Genomic DNA, 14,464 nt, shown 5'->3' with positions numbered 1-14,464 from the left:
TTACCACAATTGATGTCATTGCTAACACAGATACTGTGTTGCAGTATTTCAGGATTGAGTGAAACAAGTTTGAGCTGGCAGACAGCGTGACTGTACTTGCAAAAGTCATGCTACTCATACTAAGCCACTCACTTGAGCAAATATATAACCTTGCAAAGAATCCTGGGAAGTCTGCGTTTATAATTTTGCATTTTACTCCCTATCTTTTGTAGGCAAGCAGCAACTCTACCACCACCTGCTGCTCATCCTTCCTGCACTTTCTGGTAACCCAGACCACTGAAAGGCACAGGGTATCTATGAATAAAAAAGAGAAATGATCCCCTAGAGACCCAAGAAAAACCAAGTATATTTGTGTATTTTTTATTCCCAGAAGAATTTAGCAAGTGGACCCTCTTCCCAGTGAGTACCTCCACATAGACCCCTCATCATATTCCTGAGCAGTGGCCCTTAAACACTATCAGGCTGTGTGGAGGAAGAGCTCAATACTTTTCATTGCCTCCGTCAGTATCATCATGCACTATAATGTTGCTTTCCAGATCTATCTACTGCTAAATTATAGTGTTCTTGTAACTCTTGCTGTTAGTTGACAGTGACCACTGAAGAGCATACTCATAATTTTGTAGAATCCTGTTCTTTATTCCAAAAGAGTTCTTTGAAGTAAAATTTTATGACTCAGAACAAAACAAAACAAAAAGCTGTATTATTGAGGAAATAAAGTTTTAGAATAAAACAAAACATGGATTGAAAAAATACGTTATAAAAAAAGAAATATATTACAATATTAACATTTTTACAATGGCAATATACAATCTTAACAGTCTTTTTTCTTTTGCCAAATTGTTGGCAGGAAATGTTAATGATTAAAATTTTCATTTACACAAACCTTTCTCTTTTATACTGAGAGTTATTAAAATAGCCTTCCTTTTGGTATCACATTCCATTTACAAATTAGATCTTAGCTTTATGTCGTTCTCTTGAGTGTAAAAAACTTGAGTTTACTTCCAAGTTGGAGGTGGGAAATAGTGCCCAAATAAAGGAATTTGGAAGAATCCTAATTGGAAGTTGAATAATCATTTTGCTTTATAAAAAAAGTAATGCAAAGTTTGTCATACAGTTTACTTTGCTATAAATCCAAGATTTAATTCCCTTTTACTTTTCATTTAAAGACTTGGAATGTATCATAATTTGAGTTTCTGTCATTTCGCGTGAATTTTCTTCAGGGGCTGACTTCACAGCACTGGAAATTGATACACTGACTTGACGTTTCAGCATCTTCATAACCTTTCTTTTGTACCCTTTACATGCAAAGAAATATATAAAAGGGTCCATGCAGCAATTAAAGTTCATCAGGCATACAGTAAAGTGCAGAGAAATCTGGAATGACTGTCTTTGGCTACATTCCAGGAGATCAGGAAAACGAAGCTTCTTAATCATGTGCTGAATAATTGCTACATGGTAAGGTGTGAAACAGAGAATAAACACAACAATTATAAAAATTATTGTGTTGAGAGCCTTTTTGTTTATACCGGACTTCTCAGCTAGTGGGTTTTGTTTGGCAGTTTTAAAGAGTTTGCAACAGATTTGAGAATAGCAGATGAGAATAATTATGAGCGGAAGCACATAGCCTATGAAACACGCACCAAGCAGAATCCAGGGAAGAGATTTTGTTTCTTCAAAGTTTGGGTATTCCATGCATGTTGTCCTTTCATTCTCCTGCTTTGACATAGATTTTATGAGTAGTGGGAGTGTTTGAGCAAATACTAGAATCCAGACAAATATGCAAATGCATTTTGCATGTTCAATTCTTTTCATCTTGTTGTATCGCAGAGGGTGTACCACGGCAAAGAACCGGTCAATGCTCAAGCAGGTCATGAAATTGACACCTGCATATGTATTGATGTAAAACACAAGAGCAGTTATCCTACACAAGGCCTCGCCGATTCTCCAGTCAAAGCCTAGGGCATAGTAGGCTATCCGTGTTGGCAAAGCAGTGGTGAAAAGTATATCAGAAATGACCAGATTTGTTGAATATAGGGTGGTAGAGTTGATTTTCTTCCTGTTTTGAATGATGACAACCAAGGCCAACAAGTTTCCCACGAGCCCAATTACAAAGACAATGCTGTAATGCAGAGGCATTACTATCCTGGCTGTGTTGTGGTGTGCGTAGAGGTCACAGTCATTTTCCGGAGGAGTTGTAGAGGGAGTAGTAAAATTGGTGTCCATTTTTATATCCATCAGCGGTGTTCAAGGTCTCTAGAAAAAAAACAAGTCTAATGAAAAGCAGATTTAACCCAAAGCAATATAAACTACCTTTTATAGATCTAACTTAAAAATGTTAAGATTCATATACTTTTAAAAATATCTATGATTGGTAATATGGTTACATATATAGTAACAGGAAGAACAGAATAAGATTCATGTTTTTACCTCACAATTTGGTGATTTTGACAAAGCCCTGGGAAAGGAACTAGAACCATTTAAATAGGACAAATTAATTTTTGTGACAAGAGGGAGTGCACTAAGTTTTTAGGCAGAACTTTCCCCTTCTTTTTGTGAATCATTGTCTGGTTAAGAATAAATTCATGTAAAGCACCCCACATTTCAGACGGGCATAAAACGCTGCTTTTAATGGACTTTCCCTCCCTACCCTCCAAGTGCATATCGCTGCCAGGAAATGAAATCAGTCACACATTTATGTAGTGAAATGTGAACTTACCACAGTGATCTGATTTGTGTTAACCTAAAAAAGTATGAGAAACAAGACACGGTTTTGTTAGGAACTGAAAGTTAGGTTTTCTTAAAAGAAAGAAAAAGATGATGATGAAGATGATGACCACAACAAACATGAGAAAACTGACAAAAAAGAAAAGGAAAAGAGAGAGAAAAAACTTAAGCTGCTTCAAGGGACAAATTAATTTTAAACTGTATTATTTCTCAGGTACCCCATTGATGCAAGTAGTATACGATGCAAGTAGTATACATTCTTTCATTCACACATAGTAGCAAGCATTACATCTGTGGTATTTTGTGTTCTGCTCTATTCATTTAACATGGTTCCTGGATAAGTATAATCTATTTGTCATATGTGTAAATTTTATGTAGATATTTGATGGGTATTCTACAGTATAATTTACTTAGCTATTCCCTTGATGAACATTTGGATTATTTCCAATTCTTGTTATAAATAGTGTTAGGATGAACTTTCAAGTCCTGAGTTGAAGAATAAAAAATTCCTACAATAAAACTCTGTGTATGAGGCTAGGCTGTGATAAAACTAAGGAAGAGTTGGGCAGTAAGTTCTGTGAAGTTATTTTTAGATGAAATTAATTTTCTGGTAGTATTATCTATGTGCATGAATCTCATCTGAAAGTCACCAAAGTTAAGGGGAATTTTCAGTGTATCAAGTGATGATGATTCTCTGTGTTAAAGGAAAAGGACTCTCCCTAGCCATATCAAGGCACTGACTGCAAATCCGCTTCTCTGGCTGTGGTATAAATGAATTGGATCTCTGCTAACTTATTTTTAACAATCTTGAAACAGTGATACTAACAGACAACCAGGGTTACCAGAGGATTGCACTATTGTTACAGGTGTGCGTTACATACAGTGTTGATAGGTTAATTGTTAAAATATGGAAATACAACCTAAACTTTTTAAAAGGGAACAGAAATGGAAGTAGAACTTATGAATCAACAGAAGACAGGAAAGGAGATTTGGGGGAGGGGGGGGAGGATAGAATGAAGATGGTAAATAAAAAACACAAAATAAGAGGGTAGAAATGTGTCACAGCAAATTTAAATGGATTGGACTTACACATTGAAAGACAGAGACTATCAGTTTGGATTTTTAAAAATCCAGGTCTGTACTACTTAGAAGAGATATAACTCAAAGTGATTCAGAAAAGCTTGGCAGAACAGGTACCAAATAGTGTGAAAAGCTAGAGTAGCAATATTAACATCAGAAAACATAGAATCCAAAGCACATTCAGTATTAATAGGGATAAAGAGGGTCACTACAAAATTTAAAAGAGTAGTTTACAAAGAATGTGCAAATAATCATGATTGTGCATGTAACGACAAAATTTGACAGAATTTAAAGGAGAAATTGGCAAATTCACAACCTTAATGTGAGATTTTAACACATTTTCATTAGAATATGCCAGATAAGCCCTAGCTGGTTTGGCTCAGTGGATAGAGTGTTGGCCCTCAGACTGAAGGGTCCCAGGCTCGATTCCAGTCAAGGGCACATACTTTGGTTTTAGTCTCTATCCCCGGCCCTGGTTGGGGTGCGTGCAGGAGGCAAGTAATCCATGTCTCTCTCACACATTGATGTTTCTCTTTCTGTGTCTCTCCCTCTCCCTTCCTCTCTCTCTCTCTCTCTCTCTCTCTCTCTCTCTCTCTGTGTCTCTCCCTCTCCCTTCCTCCCTCCCTCTCTCTCTCTCTCTCTCTCTCACACACACACACACACACACACACACACACACACACAAATAAATAAATAAATAAATGGAAAAATATCCTCAGGTGAGGATAAACAAAAAAAAAGAATATGCCAGATAAAAAAAGAGATCATGGACTTAGCTTTACCCACATGACTTCAAAGCTAACAGAATTTGTGATGAAGGCCCATGACCATTATTTGCAAATATGACTGTTACAAGGTCATCAGAAAGATCTCAGAACTTCCAGAAAAAGCATCATCCGGCAGCTCACATTTCCTGTGATTCTTGTGCAACTAAATTACAAATTCACAATAAAAAGATAAAGGATAAATTTGGAATCTAAAAAAAAAATATTTCTAAGGAATGCCTGGATTAAGAAATTACAATGCAAATTTTGAAGTGCTTAGTACTAAATGACAAAAATGCTACATGCCAAAACTGAGGGATGTGGCTAAAGAGTACATTGAAGATGGATGCAAAGCATTGAATATATTTATTTTTAAAAAGGTCGAAATAGGTTAGTTAAATATGTAGCTCAAGAAGCTAGAAAGGAACTGAGTTTGCTCAAAGAAGGTAAAAACAAATAAAAATAATTGGAGAAATTAATGAAATAGAAAAAACCCCAATAAATATGGACTTTGTATTTTGTACAGAAAAAGGTGAAGTGATTCTTGAAAAGGAAGTCATGGGAATTGCAACTGTGGAATAAATGTAGAAAAAAAAGCTTTATCCAGTTCGTGTAAGAAGTAACTTTCCAAGAACTAAGACTAGACACGAGGGAGAAAGGAAAATTCCAGGCAAAGGCTGCATCTTAGGAACAGCAGCAAGAGCTTCTTTTATTTTTCTACTTTTTATGAAAAAAAATTGCTTTCTGAAAATCTTAACAGATACGTGTTATTTTGAGAAATATTTCCAAGCACGTTCATGGAAACTGCTTTTTAAAATACATAATAGGGAAAAATACATTGTGGAGTCTCATCATTCTCCATGTGATTATTATTATAAAGACTAGGAAAGTTACCACTAATGTAAGAATCAAAGAAGACTGTGCTATTTCTTGTCAAGTTGTAAATGCGTGTTCACCCTCTATACTGAATTAAATATAGCATCCAGTAGAGCTAGAAATGGCAGGGGTTTCAAAACATTTTAAGTCAAAGCATGTTTAACACCATGTTAATTATAAAGGTGAGAATCTGCAGTCATGTTAAATGTCCACCATTAGGGGATTGGTTAAACATTTTATGGTATAGCCATATAGTGGAATACTATGCAGCCATTGAAAATAGCAGAGTACATGCCTATTTCTTGACAGGGAATAATGTTAAGTAGGAAACAAATTGCGTAATATACCACTTTGGGGGGAGGAAAAGCAACTGTACACACACACACACACACACACACACACACACCCCTGCATGGATATATATGTCAAATATAATTTTGTACAAGTGATTTTTAAGTTTTTTTAAATGTAGTCTAAAATTTTAACATTGAAAATGACTTGACTGTGAAATAAGTAAATAGGTAAATATAATTTTTTAATCTGAGGGAAAAACATTTTAATTCAGCTCTTTTTGTGAAAACCTTGTCCTGTGACATGCTTTTCAAAGTTAGCCCTTTAATGCTCTTTAGTCAGCTTTATGCATTAGTTTTTTAGGTGCCTACCTTTAAGTCATGTCTCGAAGAACTCTCTTAACAACCCTGCAGGCTGAGTGTTGCTATCACCTACTACTTTCCATGTGAGGAAACTGAGTGCCAGAGAGGTTTAAGGTCATGCTGGATCCTTCTCTCTGATGACTTGCCCTCAAGTCTCTTTCCCATCCCTGGCAGGGGCAGCTCATTCATCCTGCCCTGGAAATGCGGAGAGGTTGTGCCTTCAAAGTGGCCTAGGCTTTCAGGCTATCTTTACCTGTAAATTAACAGCCTGGGCACCACGTGGCCCAGCTTCTCCTGAGTAGGGGAATGATTCTTCCTCAGGACAACAGGGCTCCCACTTCCATGTGAGGTGTCTTTCGAAATAGAAAGCCAGACCTGTGGCCACCACCTTATAAACTGTGATGGAAGACTGTGGAGGGGCCTCATACTACCCACACTAGTCCTATGTCAATCAAAGAAAGGCCTTGCATAGTTTGGTCATGTAAATGTCATGCTTCAGAAATGCTCTTAGGGAAAGAAGGATCTAGGCTGTTTTGAAATACGTTTATTTGGATATTTACTAACTTGTTGAAGGTTGATTTCATTAGTCAACAACTCTATTATACTACTTTACTTCTTGCTTACGTCTATATTATTAATGCTATAGTTTTAGTTAATTTTATCTTTTCCAAATTGACAGAAAAATCCTTTCATGTATTTGACTGTTGTTATCCTAGTCTTATTTCAGTCATTCCCAATTTATTATCATCTTCCCTCAGAGACATTATTTTATACTTTTCTTTAATCATCTTAGAATTCAGGATTACCTCCCTGAACCTTGACTTACTCCATTTTTTAATTCATCAATAAGTGTTTTTAGTGCCTCTATATGCGAGGTCCTGGAAATACAGATATGATATCTTTTAATACCCGAGGGCCTAAAACTGAAAGATGAATGTATGATATTCGGAATGTGCTATTATCTGAATGAGGTGTTTTCTCAATATTCTCTGCTGTGGTTTCTTCTCACACACACCAGGGTTCTGCTTGCTCTTTTCATTACAGTGCTCCTTTACCAGCCTTTGGATTGCAGATCCTCCTTTTAGCCATTCCTCTTTTATTCATAACTAATTAACTAACTAACTTCCTTTCTCTAATTTATTTACTTTAGAATATATTTTAAGTATTTCACATTTTCATAATTATTAGGCAACAGCTTCTGACATGTTATTTAGGATAGGTATACCAAGTTGTACTTGAAAATACTATGGCTTGTCCTTTTATGCATAGAGAAAAGCACGAAGAAGTGTTTGTTCTAGGTATTTTTTCCTTAGAATACTTTAAGAATTATAATTTCCTCATAATGCTTTCTAGTGAGAAGATGTGCGTGGTCCCTAAGCTATCATTAATGTCCCACCCCAGGGACATAAATAAGGTCTGCAATCTTTGCCCTGAAGGCGCTGATAGTAACTAGGCTGCATGAGATGGGTCCTTAATTCAGGTTCCACCAGAGGAACACCTTTTCCTCCTGAAATTCAACTACCTGGCAGGTACTCTGGCAACAATCTATGCCACTTTTGTTAATAAGCAAAGGAAACCATCTCAGGATTGTCTCTATAATACAATATTAATCCTTTCACTTGCTGTTATCCGAACATGCATAAAACAACAAGTTATTCCACAGGGAAATATCCTCTAAAGTATTTTTACTTATGGTTTTGGAAGTTGCCTATGTATGTTTTTCTCTAGAGTTGAGTTCATTACTAATAGAGTAGCTAATGTTTCTTAAGACACTATCATCTCATTTTTGCATAACCGGACATGTTGACATGAACTGGCAAGTTTTTTTCTAGCCACAGAAAGGAAAAAATAAAAGCCCCCCCCCCACCCATCCTCAACTCATTCATTAATAGTTAAGAAGATTATCTAAGTTCTAATGTAACCTGTATTCTGGAAATATTTACCCTAGACACCAACTTGGAGCCTTTTTGTGATTTTTCTCAGGGCACACATAGAAACCTTCTGCAATTCCAATTTACTTGCTTGGCAATTATTTCCTAAGCTTTCATTTGTGGCAGAAACAGAATAAACTTTCACTATATTCAAAGATTTAGTAAGTGCTAGAATACCAGCTTTAATTTTTGCTTTAAGATTCCTGAAAAATCACCATCACCCCCAGTATTTATTCTCTTAGTAATCATACACCTTAAATGAAAAGGGATTAAACTTCTGGTGATTTTGTTTATATTCAGGCCTCAGCAATGAATTGAATGGGTCAAGTCACGCTGAAATGATAATAAATAGGAGGTGATTTCTCTATAAGGTGAAGTCTGCTCAAGAATGTTTACACATCGAGATGCTCTGGCTCAAAGTGTCCACAGTGGCATGCACCAAAGAGGAAGTTCAGGAGCACACTTTCAAAAACAACTGTGAGAGCCACAGAAATGTGGATACATATACATATACATATACATATACATATACATATACATACACACACACATACACATATACATATACATATACCTATACATATACATATACATATACATACACATACACATATACATATATATATGAATTATATTTGAATATTGTTAAAGAATGAGTGTTTGGTCCAGTTCTTTCTCTAATTTCTGTTGATAAACTGTCCTTTGGCTATTTTAGAGATAAGATTGAGGGAAATATTCTGGAGTAAGGAACAATCAGATCCCTAGAAAAGGAGGGGGCCAACACAGGCTCAGAGTTATTGGAATAAGAAGGATTCTGTCGACTGAGGAAATAGGCCAGCACAGATGTATCAGGACAGCAGGCTGAGGCTGTCTAGTGCCCTTGAAGACACACATAACTCATGGAAGAAAGAAATCATTGCTTCTTTTCCTAGTTTTCTAAGTATTTGCCAATTATTTGACAAAGCCTCCTTGTACTTGAAGCTGAGCCAACAGGGGCGTTGGAGTTCAGTCCAGTGTCACACATATTGGGGTCTAGCACTCAACCAATGATTTTTTTTCATCCTTTTAAAAAAATAACTGAAATAGACAGGTGGGAAATATCAACTCCTGATTGTGGGGAAAAAACCCAAGGCACAGACAGGCTGTGACCAGCCAAGCACTGCCTCTTAGCACTCACTTCTTTGGCAAAGTTGGACTGACATTCATAGTGCTGCTACTCAACTGCTTTAATAGTACACAGCCCAGTTAACCTAGTAAAATAAATCTTTCTACACTATTAGGTGATTTTTTTTTTTCCTAACTAGCTTTGAGTACAGCATTAATAGCTAAGACTGTGTCCTAGCTGCATTTTTTGGAAGGAAATAGGGAATATTGTTCAGAAAGGTGACCCACTGGCAGCTGCCTGTCCTTTCTCAAAAAGAACCTAACATGTGCCAGAGTGTTTATGGTCGAGAGTTGTCCCTGGTCAGTGTGTCTGAAGGGACCTCACTGCCCTGCCTCCCTGGAGCTCACTTTTTCTGGCTTGTGGAAATATGACCCAGCTGCCACCCACACATTGGTATGGTTCTGGGGTCTGCAGAGGGCCATCTACAGGATGATTCACAGAGAACTGTTTCAAGGCCAGTGGTCGCCAGTCTGCAGTTCTTTTTGCCTTTATAGTGTCCTGAGCTCAGTGGACACTCAGTGAAGACCAACTCCAGCTTCTGTAAACGTTTACATTGGAATTGCTGGGACAGTGAAAGGTGCCTGACATTTAAATTATTTGGTTAAACACCCACTTGCACATCGAGGGTTTTACATGTTCCAGCTATTTTCCTTTCACCTTTCACTGATTATTTATTCCTTGTGTGGCTTTCGGTAACTTTAGCACTGACTAGGCTGCTATGAAAATTGTCAAAGATGAAGACAAAGGAGGTAGTAACCCTCAGGACTCAAATTCTATGACATAACATTTAGGAACTGTAAGAAACAAGAATCCCACCGTAATCATTTCAGTGTAAGGAAGACAAATACTGTTTTCATGAGGCATGATTTGACCTGTATGCGGGATAACTAGCTGTGTGATATAAAAAGGCTCTTTATAGTGAAGGTCTGAGTTTGTATAATCTTTATCCTCTGAGTCCAAAATGTTTCTAGAAATAATATGTACCTTTTCTCCTTAAAGTTCTAGGGAGTTTCAAGTTTTGGGTTTTGTCTCCATTATTTCATAGAAATTAGAAACATTAAATATCCTTATTTTATGGACAAACAGAATTAGGTGTCCCTCAGTACAGGTGCCAAGTCGGGGACATGGAGGTGGCCAGGACTCTTGTGTCCCCCCTCACCCACTGTCTCCAATCAGCCAGCATTTCCTGTGCCTGCAGCCTCCTGACCCTCCTCTGCACCCGTGTTTATGTCTGTCGTCTGCCTGTGTGTACTATTCACACCACCTCTGCCGGCCTTCAGGCAGCCCTCACTCCTGTTTGCAGCCACTGCAGCAGTTCCCACGGTGTGCTTCAGGTGGCGGACGGAAAGCTCTCTGTTCTGACACACTTTCCTTCATGACTGGGCTCCACTTCCCTCTCCCACTGGGTCTCTGGCCATCGTCCCTCTTATGGTGCCCTGGCTCCAGCCACACTAACTTCCTTGATGCCCTATATTCTCGCACAACTCTGTGCCTTTTTGACGTCCTTCCTTCTGTCTTGGTGCCTCCTCTCCTCTGTCATGTAATCTTAGTTTCTGCTCTCCTTCAAGACTTACTTCAAAATCAGCTGCTCCTAGAAGCTTGTCTGATTTTATTCTCTCCTGCTCACTCCCAGCACCCACAGGAAGGCAGAGTCAGGTATCCTTGTTAGGGCACTGTTTTGCAATACCATGCGTTGTTTGGCTTCTTTTTTTCTGTTTCCCACTGGTCAGTGAAGTCCTATGAGTAGAGACCATATTGTTAATTTTGTGTCTCTCCAGCTGACCCATAATTGATGCTCAATAAATACCCCTTAGCCCTGGCTGGTGCAGCTTGGTTGGTTGGAACGCCATCCCATGCACTGAAGGGTTAGGGCACATACCCAAGTTGAGGGTTCCATCCCTGGTCGGGGCTCATGCGGAGGGCAACCAATTGATGTTTCTCTCTCACATCGATGTTTCTCTCTCTCCCTCTTCCTTCCTCTCTAAAATCAATTTTTAAAAAAGAAGAATAGCAAAACCCCAGCTTTCTTGATGCTCCGTCAAGGGTTCTTTAGATTAACATAAGCTCTCGACTAATAACAGTAACCAGTATTATTAAGCACAGACTACTGCAGGCACTGCCCTGGGCACTCTCCATAAAGTCACATAAATCCTCACAAACTTTCACAGATCAGTTTGAATGGATGAAACAGGCACAGTGCACTTCTGTGAAGATAGAGTTAAGTATCAGAATCAATCCAGGCAGTTTGGCTACAGTAATCACACTCAGTGCCATACATTTTCTTCCCGGCTCCCATTTCCAGGATGATCTAATGTTATTGGTAGAAAATAAGTAAACTAGGAAGAGATCTCAAAACTTTAACGCAAGAGAGAAGAGGAGGGCTAGGAAGACAAAAAGCAGGGGGGAGGGAAATATGTTGACTTGAATAAAAAAATTCATTAATTTGGAGCATATTTAAAAATAAGTAAAAGTTTTAGAAATGATTTTAGATTTTACTATTTTTAACAATATTTCTATGAAGCCATTTGGACTGAAATTTCTGTTGAAAGAAAATGGTGGCTATCCAAGATAGCTTTTATGTTATTAATTTATTTTTATAGTACTTTTTAAGTATTTGCAGATACTTGACAAAATGTTTTTATTCTTCTCTTTGGGCTTTTAAGACACAATAAGGATCTTTGTTATCTCTACAGCGTTCACAGGATTTTCACATGCGTTATCTCATCTTGTGCTGAAGCCTGTATTTTGCAGACTTCTTGGGAGGCTAAGAAACTGAACAGACTGGGGGATACTACACATCCTCAGCACATACCACACCCTAGGGCCTGTTACCGCTCCAGCAGGCCTTAAACCGTAGCAGGGAGAACAGCATCATTTGTACATTCCTTTACTGGTGGTCAGCTCTTTTTTAAAGTGTAAACTTCTTAAGGAGGATGGCTTTACTTATACAACATTTTCATCACATAGAGTGTTTCAGAACTGTCCTATAATAGATATCATAAATGCTTATGGAATACATAACTGAGTGAAAGTCATATAGTGACCCGAGTTAATATTTATTCCATTAAACGACTGGTCATGTTATTACTGAAAAGTTCTCGGAAGCCAGTTAAAAGAAATTACCACCACCACTTGTTAGGTGAGCATGTATGTGAGGATGCTTTGTAGAGCAGTGTGCTCTCTGCAGTGTTGTGTCCAAAAGGACAATTAAACCCCAGAGAGAAAACATGCACTGAAATAATACTAGCAAATGCAGAGTCCAGACAGTAAGTTAAAAAAATCCTTCTCACAGAAGTGATAGGGCAAGGAAACTTTGCCTGTTGGATTCATCCTTTAGCAGTTTAATGGGCAGAAGGAGGGAGAATAGTGATAGCAGACAGTTTCCTAGCAGTTAGTATGAGAGCCAGAGTTATAAGGACTTGGCGGTGGTATTACTCCACATTTTACAAAGGAAGCAACTGGTGCCAGAGATGTCCGATGACTTGCCTAAGGCCACATAGCTCAGGTTTGAGCCTGACTCCAGAGCTGGGCTCGTAACCACTGCACTGTATTATGCTTAGAGCGACACCCCAAGAAAACTCAAAACCACACCCTCCTTTGGAGGAAGTTTCCTCACAGTTTATATTTTGTCAAAAGTTCCTGTTACCTTCATTCCAAACCTGGGCATAAATATTGGCAAAACACTGCATATAATTCCTTGTTTTGTGATTTTTTTTAAGCACATACAAATTCTAGAAAAATATATGGAGGCATGTTTAACCTTACTGATCATCAAATGAATATAAAGCAAGCAACAGAGATATTCTTTTTTTTTTACTTATCAGATTAATAGTTTATATTTAGAGTTGAAATACTGAGAAACAGTGAAGCCCAGACTGCCACTGATCAGAGAGTAAATTGATAAAATGTTTTTATAAACCAAAAACATCAGTTTATATCAAAAGAAATAATAGAAGTATATAAAAGACTTTTTGTATGTAGATATGTGGCCAAATAGTAAAATGTTACAACTCTTTTCTTTTTGTGCTGAATAACTTTTATATATACAATACATTTAAGTGTAGGAATATCTTATCTTAAAATAGCTTTGTTCCTTTCCCTTTGTATTAAAGCATCCTGAAGTTTTGGCATTATTTGCCAACATTTACTTGATACTGTTCTTTTGTAATTGTGAGTTCACACAGAAATGTAAAGTAAGCCTATTTTTTGGCAAAGATGTTTCTGGCACAATCCATTGCTTTCACCTAGCTTAATACTAGCTGGTCAGAACTGCCAGTCACTAGAGTTTAAACTCTATTAATAACATAATTTTTGTTAGAAATGTTTATAGCTTGTTATTGAGTAGATTCTTTCCCTTTACCTGTACCTTAAGTAGGCTTTCAAAGTTTTTCTTAACTCAAAAGATTTTGTTGCAAAAGCAAAATATGTAGCACTTACCTCTCGGTGACTTGTTCTGGCCCCTGTGTAGTCGTAGTCAGGATTTGACCAAACTGAAGTAGTTTAACCTTGGCATGTTGTTCTAAGAGAGATTATGCAGACATCCTTTTATGGTGGTGACTTTTTTTTTCTGTCACCCTGTGACTGAGCATAGTAAGTTAACCTCATGTGTGCGTGCGTGTACACTTTTTTTTAAAAAAATGGGAAGTGAAATTTTTCTGTTAGTGATTTTTTTTAATAGTTATCCAAAAACCCCTTGGAATTTATGAATTGCTGATATCTGTGGAACTTTATAAATTTTTCTGTAAAGATGTAAGTATTTTAAAAAATTATGTGAAAGAGACTAAAGCAGTAGACCTTGATCAGTAAAATCAATGAATCATAGTTACTGGTGATGTTATATCTATAGTCTGTGTAAAGTATGAGTTTTTAAGTGTTTTAAGGGGAAAAGAATGTCAACTTTGTCAGTTTTGTCTACCTGGAAACTTGCTCAACATCTTATAAGAAAGAAGAGTTTCTGTGGTGAGTGGAAGAAAGATGCTCTTTTGCATATATACAGAGTTTAGTTAATGTTTTTAAGCAGGAGGCTAACTTGACTGAATCAGTGGCTGCATGGACACAGGAATGACAAGGGAAAAGTTGATGGGATTTTGCAGCTAAAATTGAGCCTCTTGTGAAGAGGGTAAAGGAGACCTATGCTGTTCACCTTAGGTTTAGTTGACTGTTTAAATCAACAGTGTAACATGGCTATCTGTCTGTAAGCTAAATTAAGTAAAATATAGTGCTCAAAACAAAAGAGGTGATATTCACACTTATCTAGGACCAATCTGGCCA

The 14,464-nt window shown here is 37.4% G+C and overlaps 2 protein-coding genes across 5 annotated transcripts in view; one reads left to right on the top strand and one right to left on the bottom strand.

Annotated features, from left to right (window-relative positions):
- UBAC2 (UBA domain containing 2) overlaps positions 1–14,464 on the top strand; it is a 185,749-nt gene that overhangs the window by 96,478 nt on the left and 74,807 nt on the right. The gene's annotated exons all lie outside the window — the stretch shown is intronic.
- On the bottom strand, positions 345–13,729 carry GPR183 (G protein-coupled receptor 183). Of its 3 annotated transcripts, XM_070408661.1 has the most exons (4): positions 13,631–13,729; positions 10,768–10,930; positions 2,717–2,740; positions 345–2,253 (listed from the first exon to the last, which is right to left on the bottom strand). In XM_070408661.1, exon 4 carries the CDS (start codon positions 2,233–2,235, stop codon positions 1,150–1,152), a length of 1,086 nt encoding a protein of 361 aa, XP_070264762.1. In that variant the 5' UTR covers positions 2,236–2,253; positions 2,717–2,740; positions 10,768–10,930; positions 13,631–13,729; the 3' UTR covers positions 345–1,149. The 3 variants fall into 3 exon arrangements, with proteins under 3 accessions (XP_070264762.1, XP_070264761.1, XP_070264763.1); XM_070408660.1 differs by lacking the exon at positions 2,717–2,740; XM_070408662.1 differs by lacking the exons at positions 2,717–2,740; positions 10,768–10,930 and having other exon boundaries at positions 13,631–13,720.

The sequence above is a fragment of the Myotis yumanensis genome, unplaced genomic scaffold (genome assembly GCF_028538775.1).
Source record: "Myotis yumanensis isolate MYYU_CA2020_CCGP unplaced genomic scaffold, mMyoYum1.0.hap1 SCAF_3, whole genome shotgun sequence".
Taxonomy (NCBI): Eukaryota; Metazoa; Chordata; class Mammalia; order Chiroptera; family Vespertilionidae; genus Myotis; species Myotis yumanensis.
The sequence above is the reverse complement of the archived record's forward strand: the minus strand, read 5'-3'. Positions and strand labels throughout refer to the sequence as shown.

Excerpts from the sequence above, each read along its gene's own strand:
- GPR183 (XM_070408661.1), bottom strand. The coding sequence starts at position 2,235 with ATGGATATAAAAATGGACACCAATTTTACTACTCCCTCTACAACTCCT.